The following is a 22,839-nucleotide window of genomic DNA, read 5'->3' on the forward strand; positions in this document are numbered from 1 at the left end:
TTTTCTATTGTTTACACAGGTAAAGTGCATGACTAGTATTTCTGGCAACATTCTAGCTTTATAGCCAGAAACAACATCAAGTTGTCTATCATTTCAAGAACATAATAAATTTGTGAAGTTGAGACCAGTAACACAAGGAGGCTACGGAAATGCCACTACATAACTATGAGAATTCTGATCATTAAGTTTTTGTTACTGAACTAATGATCTCTCCATTAAAAATATTTAGTCAAAAGAATGGAGACACAACTAAATCTGGCAAGGGACTGTGTCCACTTGTAGAAGATTGAATTTGACTCAAGTTTCCTCAATTTCTTGCCCTGTCCTCTATTCTAGGCTTAGAAACCACCTTCAGTAGATGCAAATCAGAGAAAGAAGGGGGGAAAAAGGTGCTCCCATATAACTGTGAAGATTATCCATCCTTTCTTTTATGCACCATTCATTTAAGATGTTTCTCAGCACAGATGATGAGCACCGAGTACTAGATTTGACTTCATAAAATAATACCATCAACCACCAACAGTATAATTAAGAAAAAGTCTCTCACTCAGGTACTAGCTCTTATCACTTTCCTTGCCCCTCCCTGCAGTTAAATTATCAATACTTAACAACTCTCAGAAGCTGATGATGAATCAAGAAAAGCAAACCAAGTGGTCATTAACAATTTGTAATAGATGGTTGAGGGCCGGGCTGACATGACTTTTTTACAACAAAATTATAAGATACATGTGACTCTCTAGATGCCACTGAAAGAAGAGATATGTTTTCTAACTATTCATGTCACAGTATAGAAATACCTGGCATTTCAAGGCAGGTAACAGGAAGACCCACCAGCAATTGCAACAGAAAGTGGACTGCATAGTTATAACTACTCATTAGAACATCGTATTCCTAACTATCAATGTAACATGTTAAGTAATGCATATAATAGCATATTTTTCACAGTATCCAGATCAGTAAAAGCAAATAAACTGCTCCCATTGGTGCTATTATGCACTGTCTTTCAAAGTTGTATTCAGTACTTCCCATCTAAATGTGAGTATTCCAGGTAGGCTGTGCTACAAATTGTTTACTGGAAGTTCTAGCAAACTATCCCTCTGTCAAAAGACTCCATGTAAGTGTGTGTTGCAAAATACATGTGTAACTTTTAAATTTATTCTTGTTACTGTAATTTAAACAGGCTACATAATGGTTCTTTTTAACAACAACAAAAAGTACTCAATGGTACATGCCAATATTTCTCATAACCAGAGGGAATAAATCTTCATAAAGACTCCTCCAATGAAGTAAAAAATGTACCAGTGACAGTATTTATTCTTGAGGGGTCAATGTGCATTACAGGGTATGGTCAATGTTTGAAAGACCTCTCTGGAACTAAAACCACTGGTTTTCTAATTTAGAATTTCTCTCCACTAATACAAAATGATTGATTGCCTTTATTTCATGTACCCCTTGATTTTTCTTTTCATTCATCATGGGCTGCTTTAAACCAAATGCATTTAAAATCTGCCACAAGAAAAGTGGTCTCTTTTAAACTGTTGTAAAGTAATGAAAGGGCATAGTAAATCAATCTCATTTCTGCCCTACCAAAGGATAACCTTTGCTCTATTAAAGTTGTTTAGACAATCTCTGTGCTCTACCTCACTTTCTGAGTAATAAACATATACGGCACTCTCATCTCAGAGATGCCTTTAGGATTTAAGTGAGTGAAGGTAACTAATTCATTAGAAACTTATATATACGCACTTATATATTCATATTTATCCACGTGAAAAAGCTTTGCTCCTAAAGTATTCTGTTCTTTCAAACGGTTTCAGCAGTACGTACTGTTCCCTAATTTTGTACATATTTATATGTGTAAGCATACATGCACACACCCCCTCCAAACACACTCAGGCAAGCACACATATATATCCATTGCATAAGTTAGAAAAGAATAGAGAATTCACAGCAAAGATGAAACCATGACACAATTTTTAAATTTACTGTATGGCTCACTGGTCACAAGTTGATGATCGTGAGCTAATATAACAAGACTTTGAAGCAATAAACTTTAGAATGCAGAACATTGGATTCACACAGTGGCATTGAAGAATTTTTCTTTTTATGAAGTATATGTGAGACCTAATTTATTTTCCTCTTCCCCCTGAGCCATTTGGCCACATGGTTTACCATGAAAGGGAGCAAAAGACACAGTGCATCTAAACACCAAAGACTGTAATGACCTTTGAGATCCCTCTCACTTTTATGTTCCTGTGACACTGCTGAAATCTCCAAATTTATTTCCATCTACACAAAGACAAAAATATATAGAAGATGCATGAAATAAGCAATATATGATTTACATGTCATAAACTCAGCCAATCGTGCTGCCACTACCTGCTGTCATGTGACAAGAAGTTTGTAACTCTTTCAATGAGCTTGGAAGAGGTGGAGTGGGCTTAAGCCTGAGCAAATTTGCAGAAAAAATTGTATCTAAAAACATGTAGTGGGAAAAAAAAATCTATTGTACTTCCCCAAATTAACTAGATGTCAGAGACTTTTCAAAGGATACTATGTAAAACTTCACATGAAAAGAAAACCAGAAATTACATGCACTGTGTTTAAAAAGAATGATGTTGTGTGTGTTTTAAAATACAATAAACCTATACTGTGTATCTTTTAAAAAGAGACATGTTATAGTAATTATAACACATTTCATAATACAACAATCTTTGAGAGGTTAAAAAAAAAGCAATACACCAGAAAATTTACTGAAAAATGAATGGTTGGCAAAACCACTAATTGTCATTTGGTATTTTCATAAAAGTGTACAGATGTTTCCAGTTAAGTTTCACTGGTTTAAAAAAAAGTTGGCAAAGCATCAACTACCTTGAATAAATGATAATTTTTATGATTTACTCTGAAGTCTGCATGTGGTGACCTTTAAAACGGACATACTGCCACCTTGCCCTGGGAGTGGGTAGGGATAGGGATTTCCAGATGAAGCACAGTTCAGCTATATCTCAGCAAACACAGAAGAGGTAGGTTTTACTCAGAAATGAAACAGGCATGTGTACCAACTGTTGACAGGAACGCAAGCCTGAGTAAAAAATACAGTACAATAAATACCAAGGACTATTTAACAGCCCTTTTCTTACTGACACATTCAGCTTTTTTCCTTGCAACATTTTACATGCTGTTAATTTCAAAGTCTTCTACTGTTAAGATTTAGGAGCAACACAAACACACATAATAAAACATGTTGAAGTTCTACAGGGTCTGAATTTATTCTTGTTACTAACAATGTAGCATCTCTGTATATACATGGCCTTGCTACTGACTGCAGCTAATTTCTTTGTAAGCCATCATTAATCTCGGCTGTGTATCTTCATAGTTTGTGTAAACACTTCATTTGCATTGAATTTACAGCATTAATGAGATGTGAAATTTAAAATGCTACTTGAAATTTAAATGATGTAAGAAACCAGAACAAAAACGTGGTTTTATCACATTTTAAATCAGCAGACCAGTTTGAACCTATTAAACTAGAAATTATGATGTGTTGCATTGTGAATTTGTTTTTATAACTCATCTTCTAGAACTAAAATGAAAAAATGTAGGCTTCAACATCTGGGGAAAAAACAAAAACAGCTTAAAAACAGTAAGTTGGACTTTTTGCTTTGGAAATTTTGCTTATTTTTTAAACTGATTTTGAAATGAGTATTTGTTCCTGAGTATTTGTTCCTTACACACCCCATTCTCTTTTCAAAAGTCCTATTAAAGATTACATGTATGAGCTCTTGAAAATAAAACAATTAAAAGAAATATGACTAGAAGTTCCTTAAGATGGCACAAATCTAAGAAATAAAGCATATGCTAAATTGAGGTTTCTTAAAGGGTTCAGTTTCATTTTGAATGAACTTCATCTTCAGATGACAAATTCTGAAACCCTTAGGATCCCAGTCTAATCCAAGATAACAGTGGCAGCATGTAGGAAGGTAATATTGCAAAAGCTTCTCTATATCATTACACCTGTGTGAAACTTGCCCACCTGTTGCTGGTGTAGGAAGGATGGGTCTCTTGGGCTTAGTCCCACATATCGATTGGCTTGGGATGTGCCTGAGGCTGTGTAGGCTGATTAAGGAAGAACAAAACAGATTGATAAAAATACCAACCTATCATAACTATTAGCCTGTGCAGGTACAGTACAAATATAAGAGATCCAGAGTTATGATTTTGCAATATATAGGATGTGTCTGTGTTTTCCCTTTATTTAAATGTTAATAGAATGCAAAAGAAAAATTGGACCAAATTGGGAAAGGCATGTGTAAATTCCTATAAACTTCAATGGAAGCTGCCTGTGTAAATCATAATGATGTCTCTTGTTAAATAAAAGTTCCTCTGATTAACATATTTTTATTTTTTTAAAGTGATTAAATAAGATAGGTATTTGAAGGAATCATGAGCCTGATTCTCATTTCCATTACACCAATCTAAGGTACCAGTGAAATCACTGAGATTACAAAGTTGAGGGAAAATATTAGTGCACATATATTAACCTTACTGCTATGAAGGCTCATCACAAAACTGTGAAAGAACAACAAAAATTGGGATCAAAACTTCAGTTTACTTATGTGGCATGAAATTAATCTTTACAGGCCTTTGGAAAAAGGATGTATTCTGATTAGTATTTTCACAAGAAGGGAGCTAATTTTTACTGTGCAATATAATATTAAATATTCAACTCCCCTATGCATCAGGAAACAACATTTTTCCCAGGGGGACAACTTAAGGAAGTCTCTCGCTGTCTGCTACAAAAGATTAAAGAAATCCATTTCTGAGAAGAAAGGGAATGATAGGTGATGCTGGGATTAGTTACAGGGTATGCATCCTTCAGCTCTAGGTCACATTCCTGTCTGGTCTCTGTCACTAATCCCCAAAAGCCATTACCCTCTCATGGCTTCTGGTGGCACTTATGAAATGAGGTAGGTGGTCTTACTTCACTTCCCAGTGTGGAGATGTCTGCACTGCAACTTGCAGCATCATGACCTGGAAACTTGCTGGCACACAAAGCAAAACTACTAAAATGGAACAGACTTACACATGAATGCCAGTGAGAAGATAGATGGGAGTACTTACTGAATTGGCCTATTAGTATTGAAGCCATAGAGCAAATACAAGCAAATGAAATCCATTAAATTTAAAAAAAAAAAAAAAAAAAAAGGACTTTATACAGTAAAGAGGCTTTACTGAAAAACTGTTATATAAATTAATCAGTTATTAGAAGGAAATTATGGTGGAGACCACAGGGTTCCCCAAATTTTATCAAAGCCTGCTGTTCTTCCTCATTCAAAACAATTCTGCTATTGCACTTCAGAATAAAAAGCAGTGCTAATCATTTGCCATTTTATTCTCATCAGGTTGGATAATAATGATAACTTGTTGGCCAAGCATATGTTTTATACATCTCTATATATTTTGAACCAATCAATCAGTTATTGCAAATAAAAGTAAAACTATGCCTTAAGATATATTTAGTCATGATCCCTCAGTTTTTGCTATTGTCTTCATCAACAAGCTATGTTCCTTCATTTTTTTTGCTCTTACAGTTACCAGTCCAGTTTCAAAAGGCTTTTCCAAGCAGAGAGACTACTGCACTGCTCTGAAAACCGTAATACTCTCAACATGTAGCACTTACATGCTATCTCATATGCAGAACTGGCACATTCAAATAAAATTTCTATGTGGGGGTTTTTTTATTCTTATTTACGTGCTGCTGTGACAGACATTGGATCTTTAGGCAAGAAGTTACTTGCACACTGCTGTGGAAGCATGAGGAGGCCTTATCTCAAACACCTAAGCCAAGATGTTCTAAGGTTCACGAGGAATCAGGTACCCAAGTTCCAATGTATTGCACGAGAAACCAGGTGCTGACTTCATTGGAAAATATAGTCCAAATTTTTCCCTTAGTAGTAGGACAATGAACAGATTAGGTTTGCTTTCTGTAATGATGAATAATATGGTCAGATTACCAGAAAACATCCCAATGCAGTTCTGACATTGTATTTGTTCTTTTTGCTATTTCTATTAGAAACCCTGACCTCATCTGAGACAGCTGTTTAGGCCAGGCATGATCATGTCAAACAGGAAGCAGAATGAAACCATGAATACTTGAAACTCAGTTTTCTCAGCTTTCTCTTCTGGACCAAAAGTTTAGAGCAACAGCTTCTTGTTTGCTGCTAAAACTAACTCTTCTTAGAAAGTGAAAGAACTGCACCACAAACCACTAGGGAGGATACAGATATACTCAACCAGCTTTTAACAAAACCTCTGCTATACTAAAAGAACAGCTAAAATTCTTCCATAAATCTATCCATGTAATTATTTGTTTCAAATTAAACAATAGTTTGTCCAAAAGTTACTACTATCCTTTTATAATAAAGGCATAACCAGTTTTCCTCCTTTACGTCTCAGCCACTCCTATGCATTTGAGTCTCATCTCTGCTTCACATTCTAATGAAAAGATTTAAAATAGTATAACACCTCCGAAACATACAATTTATGGTCTCCGTTAACGACAGACCAAAAGTTAGGGACTGGATTCACAGTTCAGACACTGAAGAGGTCTAAAGCAAGTCATTTTAATGTAATGGACCCTAAAGAGATTAATATTTTTAAAGACTGCAAGTTTTCTTCCAAAGTGCGTATTTGGAAGTGTCTCCTAAAAATCTTCACCACTCTGATAAATACTGGTAACACTGGCCATCTCAAGTGCAAATAAAAGTTCAAAGACAACAGAAATGCAGAAAGTAGTTAAAAAGCAACATTCTGCATCACTGAGCATAAGATGAATATTTGGAAGAGAAGTAATTACCCTATACATAGTAACACCATTGCTCGTATTTCCAAGACAGCAATTCCATTGAAGATAATAGGATAAATAATATGGTCCTATATAGTAATAAAGAGCTTAAAACATTAAAGTTAGGGTTTGGGTTTTTCAGAAAAAAAAGAACAGTGGATCTACCATCCATTGCAGCAACGACAAGGAAATAATTTTTTTTTTTGCCACATCAGTTCTTTTTGCTAAAAATGACACAACCTATATCAACATGCAATTGTCATAGCTCGGATTCAGTATGTGTTGTAACAAGACTTGATTTCTGTAGGAAAGCTCACTGAGGAGCAAATTATACAATCTCTGTTTGGAATTCCATAGGCGGGTCATTGTAAAACCTTGCTGTCTGGGTGTGCTTCTCAATGTCTTAACAATGTCCACCTTAGATGAACAACCACATTTTCTTTTTCTTGAATAGTGGTCAAATATGCAGGCTTTTCCCTTTCATTTTGGTTGTCATGTCACAAACTTTGGTTCATGCAACATGATGCATTTGGTTGAAATTTGGGGAGGAAAAGCTTTGCAGTCAGATCATGTTTGCTCTCCATGTAAAATGATGAGCATCCACTTGGTCAAATAGTAGGAAAAGGCGCCTTTTTCTGGCCTCATTTTGAAATCATATCGAATCTTCGATGGACATTTTTTGTTTCCTAAAGAAATACTTACTGGTTGCTGTAGGTGAAGATGCCTCACCTTCAGTGGATGTAGTGATGGGTTTAGTATCTGTCATGGTCAGGGTCACAGGTCGCACCGCACTGTGATGGGGAGAGGGTGCCAAAACTGGAGTAAAATGGCCAGGCACTTTCCCTACTACTTGACCACTGCTGTTAGGCTACAAAACAAAACCAAAAGAATGCCTTGTGAAACATACACATTGATTTAAGGAACCTACCCATCTATCTTAGGGTTTTCCAGAATGCCCATCACCACAGTACCTGTGTGCTGGAATGCGCCATTCTAACAAAACTATTAATTTCTATGTGGTATTTTCAGCAGGCAGATCCCTCCTCAGAAAGGTAGTACATGCTTAAGTAGCAGTACTTTTTGGAAAGCTTTCTTTCTTTCTGGGTGCAGCATGCATGAGATTTGTTTCAAAATATATTTACTGTTCACGCAGTGGCTGTGAACCACAGTAAATCCCACGATAGCAGGATTAAACTGACCAGGCATAGGCCCTGATGTATGAAGTATTAAGAGCAAATGAATGATGCAAAACCTCTGTTTTCACATGCTATACCACTCTGGCTTGGAGTATAACCAAGGCTTGACCACAGTTGTCCACAGAGATTACACATACTGAAAGGCTAACTAATAACTGATATGTCTGGGAGTCAGGGAGAGAGTTAGGATACAATGCACTATAATGCATATGCCATAACATCTGGCCAAAAGCCGCCTACCAAAAACACAAAAGTGTTTAATAATGGGAACTTTGGAAGTCAAGAGCATAATAAACAGAGACACTTCTTTCATAGATACGAGAGGCAGTTTCATATGACCTTATGGTACAGGTCGTCAAGGTAATATGCTACTTTCTGCATATAGGCACATACAAATTTGTCAATGTTCACCAGTAAATGTATACGTTTGTCCAATGCTTAAATATGCCTTAGACATTCTGCATGACTGTAAATACTCCAACAGTAACTTGCAGTAAAAATTAGCAAGTAGTAAACAGTTTTTTCAACAGTGGCTGATAACTTCCATCTTAAACTGATTGTGTGTTCTGTGAATCATAAGTATTTTAAAATACAGCCATACAAAGTAAAAAATACTAGGAATCTTATTATCGGAAGGATCTTGACAAATTTGAGATAACTCAGAGTAAAGAAATGGACTGATAAAGGGCCTGATTCAACTGATAGAAGGAAAGGTTAAAAGAGGTAAACATGACTATGGTAATGAAATCATAACTGGGCTAAGACAATTACTGCAAGTATGCACAGAGTATAAACACACAGAAGAGGAAGGAATTATTTGGAAAGTATACAGGTAGTATAAACTCAGGGTAATGGAAGGAAATCAAGAAGGAGAAAATTTAAAATTAATAGCAGGAGAAACTTCCTGGCAGTATGATCTACTAGACTTTGCAAATGTCCCCAGGGGAGAGCCTTATTCTTCAGGACATCTAAAACTGAGCTAGAAGAAAACTCTAGAAAATGTAAGTGCAAATGAAGACCAATCTTGTATTCATAGGAACATTGAGCAGTTAGCAGATTATTTCCCTCTCTAAAATTACAAGCCTTACAATGAAAAATAACAGGAAAAATGTACACTAATGAGAAGTGGCCAACAAACTACCCCTTTAAATGAAAAAATGTCACCCCCTAAATATAACTGTATGTTTGGGGGGGTGTCAGAGCAGGACCACGGACAGAAGAGCCATGGAATCCAAAGACCTTGCCAATTTAGAAACTGGGTGGTATTTACCACTGTTTCATTCATGTTCCTAGTTACGTAAGCTGAGAAGTTACTACTAGGAGTTTAGTAACGGGAGTAAGTGTCAGCCGGCAAAGTAGCTTCAAAATAAGAAAGCAGGATGGGTTAAAGGAATGACAATGCTTTCACAAATAACATGATTTCCCCAAATAACTGGCATGCTACGTTAAGTTTTATTCGCTAGGTGAAACTTAACAGATAGATCTCCCTTATTATGTGTACTTGAAATGAAAATGAGATGTGGCAGAATATATGCAAGACAATTTCTAGAGAATAATGTGGCCTAAAAGTTTACTGAGCATCTGCTTGCATGCTTACATGACCAATGGGACATAAGCGGGGAACTTACTCAGTAATTACAGAGATTTTTCCTGAAGAATACAAATTACATCTTTATATTACATCAAACAGTCATATATTAAGTATGTGTCAATAAGTACACTTTCTTTGAGATCTATCTTAGCAGTGGTTTAGGGAATTTTATTTTGTGGGCTCTATTTTAAAGGCCTGCCAGCCTCTAAAACCAGGTGTCTTGGCAACCAGAAATCTGATTCCATCTGCCTTAGAACAAAATGAAAATTTTAACATAAACTCAGAAAATCTCTAACAGTTATCTAAAATAAATTCCCCATACAAATGACCCAAGATACTCCAAAACTTAGAGGCAAGTATCCTCACTCGCTGATTGTGAGTTGTACAGAGTTCAACTCGAGACACCTTGATGTTGCAATAAAACAGGCTCTGTCATAGGCAAGGGAGCCACGACACAGTTTGAAGCATTTGTGGGGAAAACTGCCAGAAATACAGGTGGGCCTTATGATAAACTTTTCTCTAAAACACCAAAACTCTTGTCACTAAGACCTGCTTGCTATGTTGGACTGTATTTTCAGTATGTTTCTGGGGAGCCTGCTGCAGAAGCAAGGCCCCCTTCCTGCCCTGGCAGCCCAGCTGTCCACACAGCCTCCTGGAGGGAATACCACCTCTCAGTTGTGTCTGGTAGCTCCTAGGTGGAGTCACTGACCTGTGACCCCAGGGCTACCTTAGAAGCCTTAGCTCATGTGGTGTGCCAACATATCACAAAAACTGAGAATCCCTTACCAAAACGACCAACTTATATTAAAAACTCAAAAGAAGATTCCAGGGAGTTTATGGATTAGCAAAGCCAGTGTCATCAGCTTCCAAAAGCAGCTCTGTCTCCAAAGCCAGTCTTGAATGGATTAGAAGGACACAGCTGGAGACCACGACTATTTACAGCAATGTATCACCTTCTACTGTTCTCTAGTGATCCCAGTCAATAGCAATGCAATGGCTCGCATGGACTCCAGCTTAGTCCTTGTGCATATGGTCCAAACGAGCAAACCCTGTCCTTGCCAAGTTATAAGACAAAGAATATATTTATACATTCTCATATAAACCATATTTTTCCGTCTGAGATACACCACAGCAGTGCAGTACATCACCCACTTCATCCAGACTGAGGATGAAATCCTGTTCTTGTTGAAATCCATGGGAAATTTGCTAGTGATTTTAGTGGATGTGGTTTGTGACCCCCCACCAAGTGTCTACATTTCTATTTCTTTCCTTTTTTTTAATGTCTGCTTAAATGATAGGCATTGTTCCATATCTGTCCTACATGTAAAACTGAGTGCAGACACAATACAATGAAACTGAGGTCTGCAACCTCTAGAGAGAAAAACAAAACCTCCAAAGTAAGAAAAGGGAGAACTCGTTACTTCAGTAAGTTTCTTACGGTTCCAACATTTCACACTCTGACTGCACAATAGATTTCAAATGCAATTATAACTTAGTTACCTGCCTCTTAACAATTTTATTGCACATTGTCACATTTCCCCAAGTATCCTCTGACTGCACTTTATGATTTATTCTGCTTTTATTTTTGTAACCTCTAACATCTATCCTTTTCCTTTTTCAGGTACTTCACCTCTGTTTTCACGTTGGTAACATAACATTTGTTTTAAAATTGTGTAGTAATGTCAAATACTGTATATTGCAATAACTGTTCAGGTGTTATTGCTCGGCAAACAAGATAACACAAGAAGGGATAAGTACACAAAAGACAACACTTGATGTACCATGTCTAGGAACCTAACTTCTCCCCCCATACTGAAAGTTTCCTGTATTTAAATTTTTAACTAACCTCACTTGTAGGTAAGCACATACCTACAGGGACTTTTACATATGTAATTCTTCCTCAACAATCCTATCTGTCTTTCACATGTGGACTAAGGTCCTCCCTTTGACACAGCTTGTCATGGGAAATGGTACACATTAAATTTTCTTTAAACTTCAGTGTTTTTCCTAGGTGTGCCACATTTGAAAACAGAGTTTATGAAATGCAGTCTTGTACTCTCCCAAATTCTGTTACATGAATGTCATTCATAAGAAACCGTCCTGAAACGTCCATACTTGTCTTCCTTGCATGCAGTCAACAACAGTGAAGCAGTTTAGAAAACTGATATTTAAGTTATCTTAATTAGTTTGCAGCTTAAGATTATAAAGTAGCCCTAAATAAACAGATCACGTAATTGACTCAGAGTTATTGCTTAGGCCTGTTTTAAGACTGATGCTGACATTGCTGCATTGGTTTCTATTGAATTCACACTTCTATGGTTAACCTTGCAAACACAAAACCAAAAGCTTTTGAAATAAAGGTCTAGATTCTGGACTGTAGTAGTTGATAGTGGTACAAGCTCAAGAACACTGGTTCCCTCGGATGTCTTAAGTCTTCTGTCCTACTTTAAGCTTTCAGTGCAAAGAGGGAAACCCTCTGCTCAGAAATAGCCCTCTGAAGTTGTCAATTCATGATCTTATTGAAAACTGGCTGCTAGAAATAGCTTCTGTGACCTGTTCTCCTTTTAACTTTGGCAGTTATGTCAAAAGATATTTTAGCATGGAAACTACGTATCTATTTGGACAGTATCCACTTGAATTACAACTGCAATTATTTATAGCACATCATCATGGCCAGGAAGGCCAACGGCATCCTGGCTTGTATCAGAAATAGTGTGGCCAGCAGGAGTAGGGAGGTGATTGTGCCCCTGTACTCGGCACTGGTGAGGCCGCACCTTAAATACTGTGTTCAGTTTTGGGCCCCTCCCTACAAGAAGGACATTGAGGTGCTGGAGCGTGTCCAGAGAAGGGCAACGAAGCTGGTGAGGGGTCTGGAACACAAGTCTTATGAGGAGCGGCTGAGGGAACTGGGGTTGTTCAGTGTGGAGAAGAGGAGGCTGAGGGGAGACCTCATCGCTCTCTACAATTACCTGGAAGGAGGTTGCAGAGAGGTGGGTGTTGGTCTCTTCTCCCAAGTGACTAGCGACAGGACAAGAGGAAATGACCCTAAGTTGCACCAGGGGAGGTTCAGGCTGGATTTTCCTAAGGAAAAATTTCTTTACTGAGAGAGGGGTGAAACACTGGAACAGGCTGCCCAAGGAGGTGGTGGAGTCATCATCACTGGCGGCATTCAAGGAACGTGTGGACGTGGCATTGTGGGACATGGTTTAGTGGGCATGGTGGTGTTGGGTTGATGGTTGGAGTTGATGATCTTACAGGTCTTTTCCAACCTTAATGATTCTGTGATTCTGCAATTTAATACAAATTAATGTTGTCCTTATTTAAAACAAATTCTAGGTTCTAGTTCCAGTTTTCCCTGAAGAGATTCTTACTGACAAATGCATTACAGGTGAAAAATCAACTGCTACCATCAAATAGGGCATCAATATGTCTGTGTGATGGATTACAAACAGAGAGATGATGCCTGGGGCATAAACGTCAACCAAATTGCATGGAGGCAGCTGTGTTAGATAAACAAGCTGTGCATTTGAAAATGGGAGAGGGAAAGAAGCAAACACAATGAAGGTCTGACAAATTTAGCCCCAATTTATGCAGGTATACACTTTTCTATTGTTGTATAGCACGCCAATTTGATTTTCAGATCTGTGTTACGTTTTCCAGCTTTTTAATTCACACCATCTTGAATTGCCACAGATTAATCCATTCATGTGCCCAAAGGCACAGATGAGTTGTATTCATTGTCATAACTGTAACATAACTTAACTCAGATTGTCAGACTGTTAATATCTGATTGTGTGCATCACGCACACTTCCAGTTAATCCTTAGGTCTGAAGTCTGAACAGAAACTTGTAACAGATATGAATATGGACTTTCTTAAAATCAGCATTCACTATAACTGTTTTCCCTGCTGAGATTTTGCTAACATATTTATAGCCAGTAATTAATCAACCTTCTCTCAGACTTCTGTTCACATATTTGCCCAAATATCAGCACGTTTACACCTTATGTCTTCAGTTACATTTTAGGACAGTGTTTTGTCATATAGCTCACTACCTCCAGCGTTAAAAAAATCTTTCTGATGCCATAGTAAAATGGCAACACTAACGTCTACAGATGAGATATCCAAACATAACAAAAATTTGACATACATATTAAACAATTCACATCAACTATTAAGTTGCTTAAATGATAAAATATATTTTATGTTTAAATTTGCACAGTATCTTTTTTCACAAAATAATTGTAATTCCAAATTCCAAATCAAATAATTCCGATTTTCCTTGAAATCTTAAATACAAAGCATCTTCAAAGAAATAATCAACAAAGGTCAGAAATCATCTTAATCCTGTGCATGTCCTAGGTACAGCAACACACGATACTGTGTTAAGTAGTTGAGAAAGACGTTTCAGGGCTGAATAAAAATTACATTATTCCAGCTAACCACTGTACTTGGAGAACAATATATTTGCATCTCAAAACACAGGTTTTTCAATAGAAACTCCGTGTTTCCCAAGAAGGTTACCCTATTACAGCTAGGTGATCAACCAATGAGTGCAGTTTAGTCAAACTGGATTCAGTGTGTTTGGAAATACTCTGTCACCCATTTCTTCTCAACAGTTCCAGTTCCTTGTAACAGCAAAGTTCAGATACTACGGTGAAGAATATCACTGCAAAACCTTATGGCAGGGTAGTTTTGAGACCTTTGATTGTATTAATTTTGTTGATGAAGCTGTAGAAGATCCAGTTCTACACATTTTGGTCCCCTGCTCACATACTAAATACCTTGTTTTACCAGTTGTCTACTAGCCACATCTATGACCCTGGAGATCATAGCTGATAAGTTCCGTCTTTGAGTCCATGACACTGTGTTCCATGATATGCACAAGGGGTGATGGATGTTTCAGCAAATATACAAGTAAAAGAAACTGGAAGAAGTATCTTCCATTTTTCTAACCCCACACTGCTTTTTTTTTTTTTTTTTTTTTTTTTGCGCTATATGACACAAAGCCAACCTTTTACCTTAGTAGAACTTTTGCCTAGGGCACCCTAATGCTACATGACCTATAAACAACCAATGGCCGTGTTTGTTAGTCCCCCACTGGAGGCAGCTCAATGGTACAGGAAGCAGTTTCATCAAATGTGCAGAAGACATACCCTCAAGTTATTACCTGAGTAATACAACACAGTGCCTTTGAGACTCTGCTAAAGATAGGGGAATGGTATTATTAGAGCACTGCCGGTGAGACTGTAGAAGGTACTGCAGGGCAATTCCTCCTCAGGTTGAACCTGGTGGGTTCCATAAAGCATTTGGTTAACAAAAAGCAAGGCTATACAGATTTCCTTTCTACTGTTGGATATTATGGTAGCAACAGAAATGTACTTTGCCTTTTTATAGTGCCCCTTACCACTTTTCATGAGGATGAATCTCACTAGTTTCCATACTCTTGCAACCTGAGTAACTCATTGCTACAGCACATCTTACACAGACCTCACTGGAAGATGCCACACAAAAGCTTCAGGTGGTGTGACACGCAGCTACCTGTCTGCTTGAGGAACTAGCTTTAGAAAAAACATGTTCTTGCCAGTTCTTGGCTGACGAGATCACTTCTGTACTACTTTCTGAGAGAAATCAAGGTGTTGACTTTGATCTATAAAGCTCTGAGTCCCATTCATTTGAAAAAACATTTTCCTCTTGATGTAACGCTGCTGAAACTGAGAGAAACTGCAGAGCTTCAGCAACCCATGTTCAGACACAGATATCATAAGACATTCTAGGCAAAGAATCCTCCACCCCAAATCACAACTTTTACCTGTGAACTTACAAAATCTGAATTATTTGTCAACAAGTAGAGCACAAAGAAATATCCAGCTTTCCTTGTATATTTGCCTTAACGACACGGTAAGTCCATGTTACACAAGCATGGGAAAGTAAACCTCTTTGTAGAAGAATGTTCAAAAGATATCTTTGAGTTAAATGGTATTTCATGCACTCTGGAGACTTATAACTGTGCATTTAATAAACTACAAATGAGCAAACTAAATACAAAGTAATCATCTACTACTGCAATTACATCTTTAAATGCCATGTCAGTAGATACAGTTAAGCTAGTACTCTCTCTCTGCCTCTCAATTACAATTAAAACCAGCACATTGCCATATTTAATCTTCAATAATTTCATAAAAATTACAGGGAAAGACTTGCCCGAGAAGCTGAAAACTATTAAATGTCAACAAATAAAGGTGCTAGCTATACCAAAGAAACCACATGCAGACATATCGCTTGTGTCAGCTTATTCTGCTAGTATTCTCCCAGGAACCAACAGGAAACCCTTTGACCAGCCCAAACAGAGCCTCACAAGATTCCCTTCTCATTGCTAAATGACTACAGTTATTGTACTGAAGATTGACAAAGCATCTGCCTGGCGTTCATGAAGAGTGTGCCTATCTTTCATTGAACAAAAAATTGAATACCCCAATCAATTATGAAAGGAAAATAAGTGGCCTCACCAGCTTCCAGAAGCAGCTCTTCTCAAGCTCTTCAGATATTTCCGTCTTCAGACAAAGATAAAACCATTAAAAAGATATAGCTGCAAACTAACCCACATTGCAACGAAGCACATTTTAACAGCCCCAGGAATTTTAGTCAATATGTGGACAGTAGTTCGTTTGGTCTGTAGTATGTAACAAGTGTAAGCCATTTATTGTAAGAGGAAAAGGGCCCAATACATGACTCCCCCAAATTGGAGGCAGTTTTACCATGCCACTGAAAACTGCATATTTCATAAAAAATATCACAAAATTTGATTTAAGGTTACCTGTAAACTGTGCCCTTCATAATCCAAACTCAAAGGGCTTGCAAGATTGTCTACTGCTGTTTGCTTGGTTCAGTCAGAAAAAAAATTTCTCACTAATGCCAGGATGTTCTTCAGCAGGATTCACCTTAACTGTTTTCTTTACCTTCGTTTCCTTCATCACACTTGCTGACCCTTCTTCTGTGATTCACCACACCTTAATCAGGAAGTTATGCCATTTAACTCGATGCAGCATTAAGTTTGGAATTTTGGTTTTGACTACAGCCACACAAGTCTTGTTGTGCTTGGTGATTTGTTCAGGCTCATTGGAAGTCTGATTTTGATACTGTACTTTGATTCATACACTCTCGATTATTAATGTATTTCAAGTGTGTGCAGATCTGTGTGTGTGAGTGCACATGTGTACATACACACACAGGAGGTAATATTTTCTAAGATTAAAAGATTCACCCACATGGAATCATTCAAAAAGAAAATACATGTTCAAAATTTGTGGTAGCTTTGAAAACCTGAATACACTGTAGCTGGATAAACACCATAGGTGGATTAGACACACACCAATCAATTAGTTTTTGCTGAAACTTCCAGTGAGTAACCAGTATCAATTTAACTGTGGAGGGACCAGCACCCCATCATAATACGAACACATACTCACACACACAACCTTATCCAGTAATATGCATGCCCGGCTAAGACGAAAAGGATTGAAATTAAGTATAATAAAAAGGGGTCAGGAGAATTACTTAAGTAGTGGACAGTACAGCAGTTCTGAAAACCTTGCTAACTTTTCAGACTACTAGTTGGAGGCAAGTCCAGCTCTATATCTAACAAGGTCCATTTCTGTTCAGTACATTTGTTTATTTATTCTCCAGATTGAACAGGGGATAAAAAGGAGATATGCATGAAACCGACAGCCACGGCTCTCTTTTGTTTAGGATCATCCATTGTTGAATCATTTTTCACTGGAGCCAAAGGGCCCGTTTGAACTTCCTGACTGTTCATCCCACATAATTTGGAGTATTTAACATTATGTCAAGAAAATTACGCACTGCTCCCCACCGTGGAAACCTCTGGGAGCTCTTTAAACTGATTTTACTTAAAGTATTCCATTGAATAGCATGACTGTCTCACTATAATCAGTGCAGCAGTAATGTAATTAATCTCAAAATTGCTGGGGGGAGTAAAAGGCATCTCAGTTGCTTGTCGTAACAATCTAAATTAGCGTATTACTGAAAGATGTTGGGGAGGAACAGTTCATTTTAGGTAAATGCTGTCAGGGTATCCATCCTTTCTATTTCTAAAGCTGAAATTAAAACTATCATCATAGTTCTCCTTTTGAAATCCAAATGAGTACGTTTTGAGGTAGGAAAGTATAATTAAATTTGATGTGGTATTCCTACAGATGCAGTTTTGCATTTTATAATAATTAATTTTGTTTGAATAAAAATTCATGTTTTATTTAGAAAAGAAAAACTGGTTTGGCTCAAAGCATGCCATTGTATCAGAACAATTCCCTTTTGTCACTGAAACTTCACAGACGGCTGCTTCTTCTTTTCCTAAGCAAAAAATTATTCTTTGTGTTTCATTTTTTGTACAGCCATCCTTTAACTGTTTTGTTTAGAGATATTTTGACTGGGCATGAAACTCCTCTAATGTACAGCATATCTCAGACATGAACTTTAAAGAATTAAATTTAAAAGAGATACCACAAATAATAGAGATTAATGATAATAAATTGCAGAGAATAGTTGATGCAGATGCCTGGAATCCCATACTCGGTCTTGTTTAACCCTGTTCCCTCTTCCCAGGAACTAAATCAAACATCGAATGAAATGAAAAATATTACCCTAACATAAAGATTATGAAAGGTGACAAAAGTAGTAAATTGAGGGTAGTTTGTCCTGTTAGTCCCTATAGTGCCACATCACAAATATAGGAAGTGTTTTCAGTTTGCTAGTACTCTGACAAAAATCAGCAAAGTAAAATTTCATCTTTTAAGTTCTAAAGAGTAATCTTTCAGGCAGATAAGGAAGTGAGTAAGACTCTTGTTGGACAAAGAGTTGAAAGCACTTCTCCTGCTCAATGAATATGTTCTCCAAAGTTAAAATCACAAGACCACACATTTGTCAACTGTCTGAAAGAAAGTCAGATACTTCATTTAGATGTTGTGTTCTTTCAGTGATGATCCAAAGCAGAACACTGAACAATGCAGAGAGATTATCACCTAATCTGCACTTCTAATATATATAAGAAATCAAAATGTAAGTAAAACAAGCACTGAATAATTAAAGAAATGCATAACAGTAAGGGCCTGATTTTAATTTGCATAATTTTTCCCTTAATAGTGCCTAATTAAGACATCAGTTTAAAAAAAAAAAATCCAATAGAACTCTAAGATTTTCCGCACTGAATTAACGTTAAGGACTTTTAATGGATGTCTTAATTAGACTTTGTTGTTCATGGAAATTTTACACAAATTAAAATCAGGTCCTGCATGCAACATTCCCAGCTGAGTCTCAGCAAAAATGCTATATGGGACTGAAAGACTTCTAATCCATGTGCAGATAGCAATTTGTATTCTAAAGCCGACATACTCCATTTTCACTTTTTGGTTTAATTTGCATTAATATTGTAACCAACGAAAATCACATAGTTAGGATTTCTCCCTTCAAAGTACATTTTGATTTTATGGACCCACTTTTTTTTTTTTAAATACATGGAAAGCCATGCAGCTGACTAGAGCATTAGTCCATGGGGACAATAGCCAGAATGACCTTCTGAACAGCCTAGAGTGGCCATATCTGTTATTCAACATAGAAAGTTTGATTCAGTCTCAAGTTCTATTGCTGTTGTGCCTGAAACACATGCTGAAAGGCCTGTCATTATTGGTGAAAAACAAAACAAAACAAAGCCCAAACCAAAATGCTGTCACAGCAACCCCTTCATCCCTGATAAGACAGTCCTTCCAAAGGAACGTAACTCTTAGGGGTCGGAAAACCTGACTGTTGTCTCTTCAGTTTACATTCCCAAGGCTCTTCCAAAACCCATTCTAAAGCACAAGCTACAGGGCTTCACAGGAGCCTTTCAGTCTAGGTATCAAAAATAAATAACAGCCTGAGCAGCAAAGATTACATTACACTGACACTGGAAATATTCCAAGTATTGACAGACCAAGTCTCAACCACAGTTTATTCTATAGTGCAGATCACATGATAACGCTATGTGCTGATGCTATCATGGAAAGCAGTTTTGCACACAGTCCTTCACAAATTACTTCGCTAATGAAAACCATGTCATTTCCCATATAAGACACAAGTCTGAATTGGTGTATCAGCCAGGAACTCATCTATTACTGCACATTCTCTACAAAAGGAAGGAAAAACAATTTTGTGGGTCTGTGCTGTGCTCACTACAGTAATGTCTTTGCACCTCTGCAAAGAAATGTCAGGCGCCTACAAAACAGGACAAGCATTACCTTGCCAGAGTTTATTTTCATTGTTAGTCTATAAATATACCTGTATGTCCGTGCCTGTGCATGCGTACCTGTGTACATATCAGCACACTCCCTGCTCCGTCCTGCAGCAGGAGCTTCCTCTGGGGCAGCCCTGCAAGGCCAGAAGTGCCCATCCTGCAGGAAGGGTGCAGGACTAGGACCTGCCCTGTTAGTGCTGCTGGGTCACTCAGTACAAGTATTTTGCTTACACTTGACAGAGGAACAGCAAGTGGATATGACTAACCTGTGCCCTTTATTCAACCATGCTGAACAGGAAAAGTTGTTGCATGGCTTATATGCCAGCTCCCAGCTTGCTCTGAGACCAGAACTAGTGAGATACTGGTCTAGATGCCCTGGAAGACACACATTCCTCATAGGATTTCTTTTGGAGGGTTCACATTGTTTTACAGTACCTGGCTAGTCTGTGGGCTGGACGGGTCATAAGAAGGTACATAATTCTTCAGAGTATCCTGAGGATTCAGGTGGGGAGGATATCTGATCGTTGGATGAGAGAAGTAGCTAGACGGGGCAGGAGGGAGAATAGCTTGTGCTGGAAATGGCAATGGTGAAGGTGGAGGTGGAGTTCTAGTTGAGATGACTGGAGAAGATAAAATAAAATTAAAATTACTTCGCATCTTGTTTCTTCTAAAATTCTTCAACTCTGTGTTACAGCAAGAAAAATAAAAAGTCAGTTAAAAGTCAGTACACTGCAGTCCTGCTTCATGGCATCTTTACAGAAAAACTTACATGTCCTCCCCTCGCATCATCCCAGGCAAAGGAAAGTGCCTCTGTTTCAAATTCAAAAATACTCTATCTTGTTTTGGTTTTTTGGGTTATGCCATCATATTTTTTTCATTTTTTCTTTAAACAGTAACCATTCTCCAGCACAAAAGATATTTCAATTATACAGTTTTCCCATCTGGAGCCCAAATAAACAAAACAAATATTTTACTCAATAAATAAAACCTACACTTTTATCCACAGCGCTCCAACAGCAGACAGCAAAGTCACCAAGTCCTAAGAAACAGTGATTCCTCACTTCATTGCACTCTACCTGCTTCATGTGGGAACAAGGTAATAACTACTTACGAATAATGCCATGAATATTAGCTGACCTTTGTGAAAATTAACATTCAACTTCAGGGCCTGGGAAACCAATCCATCCAATAAAAATATCTCTGACAAACAAAAAAGTATCTACCCTACACATATTTTTATTTACATTCTTTTTCTTCCCAGCCCCTACAAACACACACTATCTGTAGACTATATGTAATGTCTAAACAACCAGCAATGTTTTCACAGTGAAAGGAATGTACAGCATGTCCTTCTGCTGCACAGTCATCGGCTGGAAGTGGAGTGTTCTTCTATCACACTGCAAAACCCTTACTACACATCTAGAGGGCACCTACTTGGCAATGTATTAAAAAGGAGGTACCAAGTTCTTTGGAAATGGAGAAAAGACAATGGTGTTTTCATTTTCAGTAGTGGGAGGGTATAAAATCAGGTCTGTATAGGCAAGGTATTTTATAAACTGCTCACAGTTCTATACTGTATCAGCACAAGCACACCAACATTGCTCTTTGGGACCACCTCCCGTATCTTTGTTTTTTTCAGCTTAATTTTTAAATGGTTTGCTTTTTTTGAGCTGGGACCAAGTCATAGTTTTCCCAAGAAAAAGCAACAGTAGGAATGTTCAAAAATTGCTGCACTTGGTAATCAAAACGTGCAAATCTCAAAACTATTGCTCACCGACATAATTCTATCTGGCTACACAGATAGAAATCAGGTTTTCTAGCAAGTAAACAGCTCATCTACAAATAAGGTTAAGACTGTCACTCAAATATATATAGATCTAAAAATTATACACTAAAGCAAATATAAAGATCTACATGTAAGTATAGGGCCAAAAATAATAATGGACGCTTCTTTTGTGACACGCTCATTTTAATCACAGTCCCACCAGTTCAGTTTAATCATGAAACATTAGTTACTGCTCTGACATGTGGGAGCTGTGCAAAACAAACACAAGCGAGCTGAAATCTGTCCCTTCCATTTCACCCATCATGTCTGATGTGCTTGAGTATTTGCTGATAGTGGAAAACTTACAGAGACCAGAATGATTCAGGCTCACTTTCATACACTTACAAAGTAAGCGGATGTTATATGGAAAATAGTCCTTGCATACAAATTGAAAAAGAGGAACTTGAAATCATGGAGAAATCACAAAACTGAAACTTCTCAAAGCAGAACTGCATGTTAAAGAAAAGAAAGAGTCCTCAAATCTCTTTTACTCCTCTAGTCACCCAGCTCTGCTCAAGAAATTAATCCCTTCATATGCCATTTATAAGGAGACATGATGAGCTTATGAGGGGAGACTTCTGAGGACTGTGTTCTTATCTGAAGAATCAGGGTCACTCTCATCTCTAAAATTAAACAGACCAGGATGCTGGAATTTTCCCGTCATTCCTGATAAACCCTCAAGTTAACATGCATTCCATCACATTTCAAGTGTCTCCTTCACACTTTAAGTGAAGTTTTACTATGGATTTACTATAGATTTCAGAAAACAGATGTTGAAAAATAATTTATCAGGACTGTACCTCTTGAGACAGAGCATTCAAAAGAAGCACTGGCACTTATTTCATTGTGTCACATAGTGAACATGGTTGTGATTTCTCTTGTGTTTTAAATCCTACCTATGCTGGTATTTAAATACAACGTAGTGGTAGCAACAATAATAAAAAAGGATGTAGGTGGAAGGAGGAAAGACGAGGAGGATTTTTCCTCTGTCAGTTCCTTCATGAAGTTTCCAATTTATTTTATTCACTGGTTAATCCTAAATCTTTTCCAGTGACTTTCAATAGTCAGACTACCTGAACTGAGTTTAATGAGCATTTCT

At 37.5% G+C, this 22,839-nt stretch overlaps 1 protein-coding gene across 8 annotated transcripts in view; it reads right to left on the bottom strand.

The window, feature by feature from the left end:
- Positions 1-22,839, bottom strand: part of NFIB (nuclear factor I B) — a 284,093-nt gene that overhangs the window by 22,988 nt on the left and 238,266 nt on the right. For 4 of the 8 annotated variants that reach the window (XM_059833888.1, XM_059833891.1, XM_059833889.1 and 1 more), the window contains exon 8: positions 20,351-20,535. In XM_059833888.1, coding sequence (XP_059689871.1) covers positions 20,351-20,535 — 185 coding nt within the window. Of the gene's footprint in view, positions 1-4,033; positions 4,117-7,546; positions 7,713-20,350; positions 20,536-22,839 lie in introns of all 8 variants that reach the window. The other 4 variants (XM_059833885.1, XM_059833887.1, XM_059833884.1 and 1 more) reach the window with 2 other exon arrangements.

The sequence above is a fragment of the Gavia stellata genome, chromosome Z (assembly GCF_030936135.1).
Source record: "Gavia stellata isolate bGavSte3 chromosome Z, bGavSte3.hap2, whole genome shotgun sequence".
Lineage (NCBI taxonomy): Eukaryota > Metazoa > Chordata > Aves > Gaviiformes > Gaviidae > Gavia > Gavia stellata.